At 39.4% G+C, this 14,503-nt stretch overlaps 1 protein-coding gene across 2 annotated transcripts; it reads right to left on the bottom strand.

The window, feature by feature from the left end:
* Positions 1–1,491: 1,491 nt before the first annotated feature.
* LOC131319795 (histone-lysine N-methyltransferase ATX5) lies at positions 1,492–12,748 on the bottom strand. 2 transcript variants are annotated; one of them, XM_058350194.1, is made up of 23 exons: positions 11,146–12,748; positions 10,972–11,027; positions 10,683–10,896; positions 10,273–10,395; positions 10,111–10,179; positions 9,894–9,962; positions 9,716–9,807; positions 9,552–9,635; positions 8,895–9,030; positions 8,346–8,451; positions 8,140–8,239; positions 7,518–7,642; positions 6,760–6,905; positions 6,120–6,224; positions 5,783–5,847; positions 5,271–5,478; positions 3,897–3,983; positions 3,745–3,801; positions 3,423–3,512; positions 2,704–2,790; positions 2,533–2,607; positions 2,188–2,288; positions 1,492–2,040 (listed from the first exon to the last, which is right to left on the bottom strand). In XM_058350194.1, the coding sequence occupies exons 1-23, from the start codon at positions 12,202–12,204 to the stop codon at positions 1,950–1,952; spliced, it is 3,345 nt and encodes a 1,114-aa protein (XP_058206177.1). In that variant the 5' UTR covers positions 12,205–12,748; the 3' UTR covers positions 1,492–1,949. The 2 variants fall into 2 exon arrangements, with proteins under 2 accessions (XP_058206177.1, XP_058206176.1); XM_058350193.1 differs by having other exon boundaries at positions 1,492–2,288.
* Positions 12,749–14,503: the final 1,755 nt, after the last annotated feature.

The raw sequence follows: 14,503 nt of genomic DNA on the forward strand, positions 1-14,503 counted from the left end.
AGTAATTAGATGGAGGAAAGAAAAGATTCATTTTGAGCCAAAATTTCATCATGGGATTAGATGTCCAGGAATTAACAATCTTAATTTGTTCCTCATAATCTCAAAAATAGAAGCCCATGGAATCAAATGTTGCCTAGAGTATCACTCCGACAATTCTGCTCTAATGGTGCATGTGTTCTTCCTCGAATTTTTCTATCAAATACTAGATGAAAAAAACATAAAGGAAAAATGATGTTAGTTGGTTCTATGGAAATTGGAATGAGTTTGATTTTGTTTGCTCAGACTAAAAGCGGATGAACATTTTAATTTTTTTTTGGCGATTGGCTAAAATTACTATATTTACTCAAACACAAAAAGAGGGTAATGTCAACGCTCCGATTGGCCAGTCGGGAAAGAATTAGTTTTTCTTTTTTCCCCCAAAAATTAGGCAATATCAAAATATTTAGCAACAAAGTAGGCTTTTATTACAACATGTGGGCACACCTGAGTCTGGATCCCTATGGCTTCTTCTTTCTCCCTCGTCCCTGCGAGTCGCCCTTTTGAATTCTCTATTGATCGACAAGCTCTTTTGTGATAAGTGCCTTATGTTTCAGTTTGTGATCTACAATCCCCGTGAAAACATCTCACTCTGCATTTTTCGGGAGCCAAAACAGTCTTCTTGTTGCAGCTATTGTCCACCCACATAGGATCGACCAGAGAGAAGCCCTTGTTATATTTGGAGGGAAACCGTGCGATTATTCTGTTGAACACGGTGACTCAGACCTTTGAATTGGTAGATGTAGACCTCGGAACCATGGATGGAGTTTTTTCGGCAACACACAAAGAAAATAGGAAGTGATTTACAGAAAAAGAAAAACAACTTGGACAAAAAGAACCAAGTGATTTAGACAAATCTCTTTTGTTGATAACCTCAGACCAATCAATCGAATATCGATTAATACGTAGGCTGCGTTCCTATCAACTTAAAACTTATTTTTTCATTTTGTGTGTATTTTAGTCGTCTTTTTTGAATTTTTGTTAGATTTGCATGATATTTTTTAGATTAATTATCCATCTTAACGAGAGGAGTCTAAAAAGTACAAAATTATCACTGAAAGCAAAAAAAAAAGTTCACTGAAGACAGAAAAAGTATTACTGTAAACAGCTATCTCATTTGTTAAATCATCTTATTTGAAGATTTTTAACATCGGTACATATTTTATACTTTTTCGATTTGTCTTGTTGAGACGAATGATTAATCCCAAAAATTACAATGAAAAGCTAAATAAAAAGTTACGAAAAATAAAAAATACCGAAATAAATTTCAGACTTGTATAAGTTAAAAAGAACGCAGCCGTAATCTACCTCTATTCAGGAGATCCCTGTTGGACAACCTTCTCTCATATTTGCTTATCAAAAAACCTTCTCTCATACAGTATCTTCCTGGAAACATGTTCTACGCATACGGTATAGTATAGTAATTGCACAGGAATTCTATGGCAACAAAGAAAATTGCATTGTCCCCTTCTTCTAGAGGAAATTTTCCATACAACAGTTGTAACGCTCCTCTCACATATGCAACCCACTGCATGTGAAAGGGCGTTACACCCAGTTTACAATCTCTGGAAAATTACAACGCGCTAAAACAAGGCTAATATCGCTCAGGGCAAAGAAAACCCTTCTAAGTTGGGGTGAATTCTGGATGGATATTGTAACAAAAAAAGAGAGGATTATCCATCAACCAATTTATACAAGATGCCTCGAGCCAAACGGGCTGCGGCAAATTACAGCTCTTATTATGCTTGAAAATCTATCAAAAAACAAAATAACCAACTAAGTTAACACTTCTTTAATTAGCAAAACTACTACGAATTCAGTAACTCAACTGTGAGGTCCCACTAGGAAGAGGGGGGGTTGGATTAGTGCTCCTTGCGGAGAAACAATGGCTATATACCGTCTCTGTATGTAACCTAATTCATGTACTTCCTGCAGTTTGGAGCTTTACACAAGCAGGGGACTTTAAAATCGTCGCACTCATCAGGATCAAACAAGTAATCGTACCTGTCATGTGCACAAAACCCAGAAAACGAATTATGAAGCGAACATGTAAAATCACAAGAACAAGTGACGCGCGCGCACGCGCATGAGAGAGAGAGAGAGAGAGAGAGAGAGAGAGAGAGAGAGAGAGAGAGAGAGAGAGAGAAGTACGTTAACTCGTCACCGGCAGAAACATCTGTCTTGGCAATAAGCACGATCCTACTCTCATCATGACCCACACTCATGATCCTAGCATAGCAGTTGGGCATACACTACAAATTACGAGATAAGAGATAAGAAAGACGTCCGAAACATCTAAACACATAAAGACATACATGAGCCAAGCACCAAAATGTGATCCAAGTTATCCAACGTCAACACATAAAGACATACACGAGCCAAGCACTGAAATGTGATCCAAGTTATCCAACGTCATCGGTAATGCAAGCAGTTGCCAAGAAAACGAAAATCACTTGTATAGCACATATGAACCAAATCTCAATAAGAGAAACTTACTGAATGGTTGATTAGGCGTGCAATATTCCCCTTATCTGTGGCATCTACCACAACTTCTTCACTGATCTTGAACAGCTGCAAATAAAAATTCCACCACAGTTAATGGGGGAGAAGAAAAGGAAAAGAAAGAAAGCAAAAGATGGTGATGAGCTCCAAAGGCAATAGACCTACATAGCAATCTTTGCCTTCTGTACGATATTGTGCCTCCCTCAAATCTGCAACACTACGCCTAACTTGTTCACCACGATATTCAAGAACCTGGAACAAAAAATAAACACAGGTACATTACTCTGGTCATTTTGCATTTTAGCATACAACGAAAACACCTAAACGAGATGTATTAATGTAACCAAGGACCTAAGCATATAGTAACTAACCTGCTGACAAGAGAAACACGCAATGTTGGATTTACCAAAGAAAGAACATGCAATGCCAGATACATACAAACCTAGCATACTTCTAAAGAACAACTGTACATGACAAAAATCTACAGAAGAACTGCTTAGATGGTCACCTGTAATTAATCATTCCACTGAATCTTATCCAACATTAGAAGGGAGTGCACGATTCTTTTCCCAGGAAAAAAAGCAGCCTATGACACGTAGGATTAGATTTCACAAGACATTGCTATTGTGTTCAAACACAACCATTTCAAACTTTACAATTGTGTGAATCTGGAGCATGTAATTTTTCCTACAGATGCTATATAGAAGTCCACAACACACTGTTCAGAGGTTTCATATTGATTGGGGACTTCCAAGCATAGTTAACTCGTACTGATCATTCGGGAAGTCCATCCATAGTGGTGCCTTAGGATTTGTTTACACACTTCATGAACAAAAATACAAAAGATAACTATAATCATTAAAAACAGACAAGCAAATACATACCATCTCTCCTTCTTGGATGTTCCTACGTGCAAATAGCCCCCATCCATGAATTCCCGACCTCCCAAAGCAAACCCGATCATTTTCCGTTCTCTGGACTCATAAAAAAATAAGAAACAAGAAGACATAACAATCAATTTAGGAAATAGCATATAATTCAAATAATGACTGAAACATTGTGCTCCACCAGTACTCAAGGTAGGTGAGTTGGTTGATATCTCAAATGTTGGGACTCAACCGCCACTATTACATAATTGTAAGAAAGGGAAAAGAAAAAGGAGAAAAAAAGAAAGAAGAAGAGAATGGCAAGATGATGAAAACTTACCTGCAAGTGTTGAAGCCGTTCCCTAAAAGAAGAAAAGGCTTTAGGCTCCTCTATTTCCTGTTTAAAGCAAAAGGCAAGCATATTAGCTCTTCTTGTTTTTCTCAGAGTTTGTATCAACCTGGGTGAGGAAACACTGACAAAACGAAACTTACTCTAAAAATGTTCAATCTTTGTAGTGCACGTAGAGAGTGATGGGAAGGTCCCGTCACATGATGAGCAACGGCATGTTCCCCTGTCCTCTATCAAGTAGAAAAAGAGATGATAACAATAAGACCATGAAAATTTAGTAATGGTGATAAATTCTTGCCTAAATGGAATGGGAAAAAAAATTAGTCATTCAGGATGAAAAAGCAATTACTTAGAAGCATAGAAACCAAAAGAATGAACTTTTTCTTGTAAAGATGAAAAATCAAGTAAAATTTTGGAAAACCAGACACCAGTAGAAAGTTGAAGCTATAATAGCAAGACAAATAACTCAGCTAACTTGTAAGAAGACTATTCTATTTCTCTGGCTTGGTTCTAATTCAACTCTGCTTATGAATATGAGAATATCCATCCGAAAGTCAAATCGTGTCAAAGCCCCATAAATATATGCAGAAAAACAAAGCCAGAATAGTGCAGTAACAGAAAGGGTAGCCATATGCCCCAGGCTGTTGGGCTTGTGAAGCCTGATTCAGATACTATATGCAGCCGATGTAACTTGTAATCTCTTCATTCAACTACACAGTTGGGGAACCACATAAAAATTTCTGTCTTGCGTTCTTTGTTTCTTTCTTGATTGTTCTTACGCGTTGTGTGTTTGTTGGTTTGGCCGATTTCTCAACCAAGGCTCCAACCATTACGAGGCCAGGGGAGAGTCAGATGCATGCAGCCTTACTTCCAAAGCAGTGGGTCAGAAATGAAAATAGCATGGCACATTAACATAATAAGAATAGCGAACAAGACAAAATAAAACCCAGTGCTAATTTAACCAAGAATAGTTCTTCAGCAGTTCAGCTTGTTTTCTCTTGCTTTTTAATTTATCTAGCGCCGATAATCAGCAGTATGTAGCACAAAAATTGATTACACTAAAAACTACAAGGCTAAAGGCAAGGCATCCAATAAATAACCAGCAAAGATACTCAAAAATCACAGCTAGTCCAAGATCGAAGACAAGCCTCATACAATCTTCCAAAGAGTACAGAAAAGTACAAATTAGTGTTGGCAGTGATACAAAACAGACCCAGTCCCAGCATCTGTTCAGAGGCTTTTTGCACACAAACAATTCATTCTTTTTTGTGATGAAAAAAGAATGCCTACTGACTTCAGCAAAAGCACTAAACAAATAAACTATTTGACCTACAGAACAAAGATCACAGAGAGAGACAAATCAGGAAGGGATAAAAAAAGGGTAGGACCCTGGTAAGATCACCACAATTGGTGGGCATCCTACCGTGTCATTTGAATTTTATGTCTCTCACAAAGCATCCCAAACGATATTCAAATGAATTGCAACATCTGTAATGACATGCGACTTCCCAAGGTACCTTATTTTTCGTTCTCTTGAAGATCCGACATCTTGCAGCAGAAACTAGCTCGATCTCATTGACATCCATGGTCGAACATTCTTCAAGTTTTAATCTGTTGGACGCAATCAGCCTTGAACCAGTGCGCTTTTTGTCTTGGAGTAGGTTTTTGGTGGAAATAACTCCTAAAGGAGTCTGTATGATTAGAACTGTATCTGGATTTGGAGCCCTATGCCCAACAAAAACAAAAAAGTCAACATATAAACAAAAGAAAACACAAAAATGGCACTTAAATTTACAGCTCATCTAACAAAGGTGGTTTAGGTAGAGGTTACTGGAAGCTGTCTTAATCATTGGCATTATTAACACAAAGAGGCAGATGCAAACATAAATGCTTGTGCTAGATGCTAGGCAGGGTGAGACTCTGGTTGAACCCCACCAAAAGAGAGGCAATTGGGATCTAACGCAACTGTCTGCAAGTATGTGTGTGTGCGCGCGCGTGTGAGAGAGAGAGAGAGAGAGAGATTATTTACCTGTGATAAGCACAATATGAAACCATTTTTGTCATTGGTTTCCCATTCTTTTCCAAGGAATGCAACTGCAATTCAAAAGCCATTCATTACCTTAATGCAATAGACTATAATCGACTGAATATGCATTCCCACATGGCCACAACTCTTGAGACTAGTACATCGAGAATTATAAAGAAACAAACTTGTGAAGCTCCATACGTAAAGAGATCTTTACAAACACGTCTTCAACATGCAGAAATATGAGCTTCTCATGAGCCATGCCCAAAGTAAAAAGTAATGACTAAAACAGGAAAAATGCTGTAATAAGGATCAAAACATGACAGAACCATATACTAACCTCCATACGGTACCCAGCCCTTGATGCACACATTGCATGGTAATAAGTGGAACACTTGGAACACTGTGTACAGGAACCATGAATTTGCTTGCAGATAACACATATCTGACAATCATAGAAACAAGATACAGTTAGGTTCCCGTTCCACCATTGAATGATTCATGTACATCATAACCCATGACCATTATCCATCATGCTGACAATTAAAACTAAAAAGAGCCATTAAGGATCCAAAGTTTCTTCATGGTTATCAAATGCTGCATTCTGGATCAATTCTGGTAGTCCATTACTATAAAATAAAACTCAGAAAAAGAAAACCTAATTGTTCACAGCTCCACTTAGTACAACTCTACGACATTATCTCTTTCAGAAGATAATTTAGTGATAAACATTGACAACTTTAGGTCATCAAATCCGAATGGACGAGAGAGGTCTTTCTTGTTGGTACTTTCACATTGGATAGATCATGATGGTGTTCCAGTACCTGTGCGCCATACTAGAATAAATATTAAATACTCCAATAGATGCATAAACTTGCCAAATCTAAAACATATAAAGAACATAAAAAGAAGAAAAGCAATTCTACATTCGAGGAAGTTAAACAAAGGTACATTAAAACAGCCATAATAAACAAGTATACCTTCACAAAAGAGTGTGATGGAATTCTCAAGATTCCAACAGCAGGCTCCATCTTTTCATCACTTGAGAAAGCAACGTCAGGTTGAAACCAAGCACAAGTAACATGAACCCACAGCGACTCAACATCCGTAGGTTTCAGAGCACCCCCTTTAAAAGCAAACTATCCATTATAAGATAGGAGAAAACAATTTGCAGAACTTACATGTTTTTCAAACACTCTAGACAATTATGAGGTCCACAATTCACTGAAAGAGCAAAGGAATCTCCTGAAAGGACAGTGAGTCAGTGACCATCATTGAGGACCACTGGTGGCACCAATATAGTGAAAATAATAAATGGGAATTCGGAACTATGCCCGGCCCTAGTATAGTGAGATTAGTTCCTGCTAACAGGGTTCCTTCTTCTTACTTTCAAAGTAACTTTTACTTTTGAAGTAATTTCAGCTTCAACTACACCCCAAACCTTCCACCCACAAAACTATCAAAACTTTGATGAAGGCTAAATAGGAAAATGTAAAGTGATAGGAAATGAAAAATCAAGGATGAAGACTTTCGCTAAACTGGCACAAATTATCCTCCAGACGGCACTTTGCAACTACAAAGTTGTGAACAGAAAGTTTCACATTAAGCTACCAAAGAAAGCATGAGTTCTGTGGGGAAAATTCCTAATGGCTTCTCTAACGGGAACTGGAACAAAAAGAGAAGAAACAACAACTAAACATTCATGAATCATGAGATTCAATTCAGTCTAGGACCATGCCTTTTACAGGACAGAGGCAACACTCCCGTTTGATATTAGGTGTCTCGCATGCTCGGCAAACCCATGAAGTGAAATCTTTAACATTTCTTGCTCCATAGCATTCTTGGTGGACAGCAATTTGGCATCTGATAGAAAAAAATATATGTAAGCAGTATTTTTCATGTGCTCAATGTACTATAATTTAGTATGACGTTTAGGCAACAAGCTAAGTTCCCTTCAATTGTCAGAAATTTTGCAAAAGGTTGAACTAATGATGTGAAGGCAAGGTAACACTTTTGCATGAGTCAGAAACTATCCTGCACAGATATGTACTCCATAAAGGGAACAGAGATGCCACACGGACAATCTCCTGAAGTTTTCCCAAGAAATGGTGACAAGGGTTGATAGAATCTTAAACCTCTCATTCCCTTTCAGTTCTTTAAGAGTGAAAAGATCATCAGATGCTAGCAAAAAACCATCCATGGATCGTTCAGAAAAAGCAGAATAGAGTGCTTTTACATTTCACCCCCTCGGCCTCTAGTATGGGCTTCCAAACACTGGCCTTCAATTTTTGCATAGGAGTAACTTTTCACCAGGTTTTGCAGTATATTTAGGACAAGAGATGTTTCTTATGGACAAAAACCTGTTGCATATAACAATTTTATTGTAGTCCCAGTCTTCAACCCATCTGCACACAGCACACCGCTCTGTTGTCCACTTGGCATAGACAGGCTCATAGTTTTCTGATACATAAAAATATTGTGAAATCAGTTCAGCAGTGAGACCAAAATGCAGACGAATGTACCAGATTACCAGGTTGCAAAACTACATGTTTAGATGTCAGCATACCTTGCAAAAAATTAAGCAACTTCTGCTTTCGTACTTTCATAGAAGGGCGTTTAAGAGAAGTAACAGAAACAACTGTGCGTGCATGGTACTCTGCCATCTGCAACATCTGCAAAACCAAATGAAATTTGATTAGATTAGATGCATCTTTCTTGTAAGAAGTGGTCAAACACAGCCAAGATTCATATAGCAAGGCATCTTTCACCAATAATATGAGAGCAAGATGCATCCCCCAATCAGACACAGACCCAACCCAAGTCCATGTAACATGGCATAGCTCATAGATGCTGATGTCACACTATAGACAAACAAACAGATATGAAGTGTTACAAAACAACTACCTACCTCCAAACCCCCAATTAAGAAATTGGGTTTGAACAGCAGGTTTGGTTGGTAAGATATTTTATTGAAGATGAAGCAATTCTTCTTTATCAACGGTTCATGCAGACAGACACGTGCACAAGCATATGTGGACAAAGTAATACAGATGAATGCGGGTGTGGGGAGGGAAAACAATATGCAGGAAACATTAAAATCAATTTAAGCACATACCCATTGTTCCAGTGGTAACATGGAATCTTTCACCCTGACACTAGTCTTCCAATTTTTCCATTTCGAACCTGTATGTCGCTCCCATTCACTAAGTGCCTGCTTCTCAGTTCCACAATACCCACACTTGCAGATAACTCTGCCACAGGAGGCAAAAAGTATAGAAACGGAGTTGGATTCACATTTGAAGACAATCAGACATAGACAAACAAGGGGTAAAAACTAACAAAATTTCAGCTCAGAAATTAGAGTATGTTGACAAAAAATCAAGTTGACTTCTCTTTATTCATGGAAGAATAACATATCATGTCTTTTGCTTTAATACTTTAATAATAACTCAAGGACACAAGAGTAAGAAAGGAAAAGACAATTTCTCATTTTCATGTCATGTTATTTGTGCATTTCTGGAAGCCATCAGAACTAGAAACTCAAAACAAATAATGATAAAATCCTAGACTTTTCATCTCACATGGTTTCCTGCATATTATTCTAAGTAGTAGATCAATTGCATTATCGTTCTCACATGCTCTGTTCTTTAGTCGTTTGCCATACCCCAAAAAATATTAGTACTCCCTAAGAACCTTTTAAGGGAATTATAATAACCACTGACGGCACCAAGTATCCAAGCACCTAAAATTCAAGCGACATAAGGATGCTTACAAATGGAGGCTAGGAAAATATACGCCTTCCACACCCGAGCAGACTACTGTAACCTTGTCAGGCAGCACATTCTTTTTGTTATTTCTGCACAAATAAATACCATTAAAAGATATCCAATTTCGTTCCCAATAGCCCTAAGAAATTGTCAGCAATAGATGTCTTACTTGACTTTCGGTTGCCAGTCTTCTGAATCTGATAATTCAAAATTGAACTTAGCTCTGCATTCAGGGCAGTAATAACCAGCGGCTCCCAGATCCTGGCATATACATGTAACTTAGTTATCCATCATCACTAAAGACCATGAAGATGATTAAAATTATACTAGAGCATCTATGAGCATACCTTGGAAAAATTGCTGGACATTTTGTCACATGCTGCATGCACCCAGACTTTACAACTCCCACAGCGTACCTAATTCAGTGAATAACAACAAATATTAAATTGATCTTAAAGCGAATTCTAAAAAGTTATTATCCAACAAAAAAAATCAACAATTAAACATATATACATCCTCTATAGCGAAACATAATTATAAATCATTTCGGACTGTATGCCTCACCCAACTGCCAGTGTCCAAATGATTTCTGATCTTCTTGCATATGCCACATGAATGTTTATTTTTCTTTAACTGCAATAAAATTGCATAAATTCAGAGTTTGGCTTCTTGGAACATTTTGGAAGAGAATACGACAATAAAAGCAACCCTGCGCAAGATACAAACCTTAGCACAGGAATCACACAGACGACATCCTGGAATTGAAGCCTTAATTTCATTGGAAGTTTTATATAGAAGACTCAATCCACAGCCTTCACAAGACCATTCCTCTTTCCTTTTAAAGGCATTCTGCGCAAGGAAAACAAAATTAAACAACCCTTGTACAGAAGGGATCAAGTTTGGTGCAAAACAGAAAGTAAGGATGTACAAACTACAATACCAAAATTAGAGGGGGGGGGGGGGGGGGGGGGGGGGGGGGCCACCAATCCATGCCCAAGATCCAATACCAGAGCTAGATATACAACGATAAAACCCGCAAAAGTATAAAACCATATTCTGTGGTCACTGATGGGTTCGTGAAGCTACTCAAATATTAAGGAAGAGAAAAGTGAAGCATGAATGTCAAAGTTACTAGCCTGTTTGTGGGTGTTGCACTCCTGCTCCTGATTCGAATCAGAAGCTTCCAGGAACCCTCCACGAACGGATTCCAAATAATCTAGATTCCCAGCCGCCACATTAATTTCCACCATTAACATCTCAGTGAAGCCATGTTCCGCCAAAAATGCCTCCTCTATAGCAGACCGAAGATCACTGGGCTTGCTATCATTCAAGTCGGTCTGCCCCTGAAACCTGAACCAATCAAAGTCTTAAGCACAAGTTCCAAACCACACAAATACGAGGACAACAAAACTATCAATAACAAACCTGTCCACGTTATCAATGAAGGGGAATATCATTCCCTGTTTAACCCAAGCATAATCCTGCTCATCATAACATACAGATGACATCATTAAATGCAGTCTATGGTTAAAACATTAAATACATGATTAGTGAAGTTAAGAGCAGCTAAGTTTAAGAGAGAGAGAGTGCGTGATGTACCCTTTGTGTTCCATTGCCAGAGTAACCAAAGAACATCACACAAACAGCACCGGCAACCCGAAAACTCAAAACTTGTTGTGGAGCTTGTGTTGTAGAATCAAGAACAATAGCTGGCCACGCGGGATAGTCCTTCCCTGACTTGGCCCAAACTATATCACCGCAACCAAACTCATCATCCAGCCCATACAACAACAACCCACTTTTCCTCTTACCCTCCTCCTCCACCAATCCACCAATGCCGGCCAAATCTACTACCGGTTCCTCCAATTCCCCAACTCGGGACTTTCCCGTCTCCCTTACTTGCTCATGGAGCGATGGAGTTAGTGCACTACGCGAACTAGAATAATTCCTACTAAAGTTATTAAAGTTCTTCGACCTCTCATACTCACCCAACCATGGTGGCACTTTAAGATACTGATAACTAACTTTATCTTCACTACGCTCTCTATTACTACTACTGCCGATTTGACCACGAATTCCATTATTACTACCACCGATTTGGCCTCGGATTCCATTACTACGATTAGCCAATTGACTGCGAATTCCAGGGCTTTTGAAGCTGAATTTCTCCTTTACGGGCTTAAACTCCGGCTCCAAACACGAATCTAAAGGACTAGGTTTACTACCACTGCTACTACTTGTCTTCTCTTTCTTCCAATTATCAAGAACTGAATCATTAAACCTCGACGGAAGTACCTGAACCCGTCCCCGCGTCGTCTTCACCAGCGGCGGCCGCGACGCCTCCGGTGCTGCCGAATTATTATTACTCCCCTCCTTAACAACCTTCACCTTCGGCTCCACGACGTCGTCGCGGCAGCACGAATCCTCCGTGCACCACGAACCAAACCCTAATTTCCCGCCCAATTTCCGCTGCAGTCCGTGGCCGCTGAACGGAATTACGCCGGCGGCGACCTCCCCGAGCAGATGCAGGGGGTAATAACCGTTCACTTTTCGCTTCTTCCTGTTGGCCGAGCTCTCGTCGTCTTCGCCGCCTGAATCGCCGGCTCTGCACCGCTTCAGTGCCGGCATTGCCGATTTCAAGTTGCGCTTGATTATCATCCCACCACCGAATGGAATCCCAATCCGAATTCCCCGATAAAGACCTCACAATTACCCAGAAAACCCCCTAATTTTGCCCTAATTTCTGAGACAGACTGAAAGCAGAGAAGCTTAGCACCAAACCGATAGAGCGAGGGGATTTTCTGCAACGAACGAAAAGCAGGGACTGGAATGAGGATCAAAACACGAGACAGAGAATTGAGCAGGAAAAATCTCCTCAATCGAGAGGATCGAGAAATCAGGCGCGGAGGTTTTCTGAAAATAGGGATCTCTGCTGCGCGAGACGAAGTTCTAACTGCTCTCGAGTCGATGGCGACGAAGATATATACTAATAATAAAAAGGGAAAATCAATAATCCTAAAATAAAATAAGGACTTTCGATAATACTTAACGTGAAATCTTAGCAAATTTTTTTGGCGAGGTTCATATAATATGTGTATGTATGTGTAGAATTATAGATACAACAGATAGATACATGTGTGCGTGCGTGCTGAAAGTTTTAAGAGAGAGAGAGAGAGAGAGGAGAGAGAGGGGGGGGAATAAGGATGACTGACTTGGGGTTGGGGGGGGAGGTCGGCGTTATCATTGCAATGCAATAGTAGTAGTTGTACGTTGGGCGAACAAAACTTGTGTGTTTGACGTGGTATTTCTCTTCGAAGTTGCGTGTGAAGTGGAAAATCAGGTCGAGGCACGGGCTTGGGTTTAACCAGTAGAGTCATGGCTCTGAGGCTCTCTCTCTCTCTTCGATTTCGAGAGAGAGAATGGAGCTTTTGTTGCAAGAAACTTGGAGGCCAGGCAATAGGAGCCAAATTTTGAATTTTGGGGTTGGTTAATTTAAATGGGTTTCTGTTCTAGTACTAATTAAAGTTAGTTAATTTAATTTAATTCGATACCAGTTCATTAAAGTTTTGCGTAAGGTGATGGTGGGAAATGGAAAATTTTGAAAAAAATTTCTTGGTGTAGTAATTTATTGTGGAGATTTTTCGTGGGTGTAGTATTATTCATTTAGAAGCTGTGTATAGGAGTATTAAAGTTATGATTTTTACGTGGTTGAAATCCCAATTTCTAAGGGTAGACTAGACGGGCTTTCGGGTTCCTTAATTGGCCCAATGGGTCCACTTTTAAGAATCTCGAGCTTTGTTTTTTGGCCTACAAATTTGTGATGAATATATTGGTAGGGATTCCTTGTAACAGGTTTTCTTCAACGATGGATGCCCTGAGATGATGCTGGGGGGATCCATGGCAGGAAATGGAGCTAGAGATGGTGGGTGGGTTCTTGGATATCAGACATGGTGGGTGGGTTCTTGGATATCAGACATGGTGGGGTTGGGTTGAGTTCAAGAAGACGATGGCCTAGGGAGGAATTTCTAGAGAGGAGAAGAAATTTGTCTGACCAAAAATGGGTGTTTAAAGTACTCACCCGAGGGAAAAATGGTGTTAAGAGAGAGAGAAGCGGGTCGGCCTGACACGTACCAAAGAAGACAGAAAATACATTCACCGTTCTCAATCTCACCGTCCGGAAGAAGAGAGGTGAGTGGGACAATCAAAAGATTTACAAGGACCAGAAAAAGAGATTGAGAGCTAAAATTCTGGGATTTTTTTTTTCCGTGGTGTGTGCCTAGGTAGATTTTTAATTAACAAGTGATTATTTGTCGGGATTTTACAAATTTATATGGTGGAAGAGCATCGCAGCTTGCAACCATGGGTTTAGTAGATTAAAGTGATTTTCTAGTATACCATTTTCACGTTTGGCTTTTGAGATCTGTTAAATAGTTTGATTTGTTAAATTTGAGAGATTTTGGTGATTATTCACTCCTCCATACATGCAGACTCTGTAGATCATCGTCTCTGCTAACCCCGTTGTTGCACCTTAGGTAGGCTACGTGGTACTATTTCTGTTAGACCATGGGTGCTGTTACATGCTTAGGAGAGAGAGAGAGAGAGAGAGAGAGAGAGAGAGAGAGAAATGGGTCCTTATTAGAGAATATGAAATGGTGTATTTTTTCAGTTTTCCCCTATTTTATTTGTTGTTTGTATCGACTAGTCTTTGTAATTTTTGTCCTTTTATAATCGTTGACCAATGATTCTTTCTCTCTTTTCGGTCTGTGGGCTGAAAACGAGAGAGTCAAGGGTTTTGGGCTGGAAGAAGACGGTGCCAAATTTGGGTGTTCCTTTTGAAAATGATGGGAGACTTCACAAATGACTAGAGATAGGTACAATCACTCATTGTTCTTCCGCTCAATTCTCGGCATGTGGGTCTTTCAAGTCGGGTTAATAAAGAGATGAGGTGAGGAAATTC

This window comes from Rhododendron vialii, chromosome 3a (assembly GCF_030253575.1).
Source record: "Rhododendron vialii isolate Sample 1 chromosome 3a, ASM3025357v1".
Lineage (NCBI taxonomy): Eukaryota > Viridiplantae > Streptophyta > Magnoliopsida > Ericales > Ericaceae > Rhododendron > Rhododendron vialii.

Excerpts from the sequence above, each read along its gene's own strand:
- LOC131319795 (XM_058350193.1), bottom strand. The coding sequence starts at position 12,204 with ATGATAATCAAGCGCAACTTGAAATCGGCAATGCCGGCACTGAAGCGG. Across the intron at positions 9,963-10,110 it reads ATTTGGACACTGGCAGTTGG|GTACGCTGTGGGAGTTGTAA; the intron begins GTGAGGCATACA and ends TCACTGAATTAG. Across the intron at positions 8,452-8,894 it reads TGTTACCACTGGAACAATGG|ATGTTGCAGATGGCAGAGTA; the intron begins GTATGTGCTTAA and ends TTGGTTTTGCAG.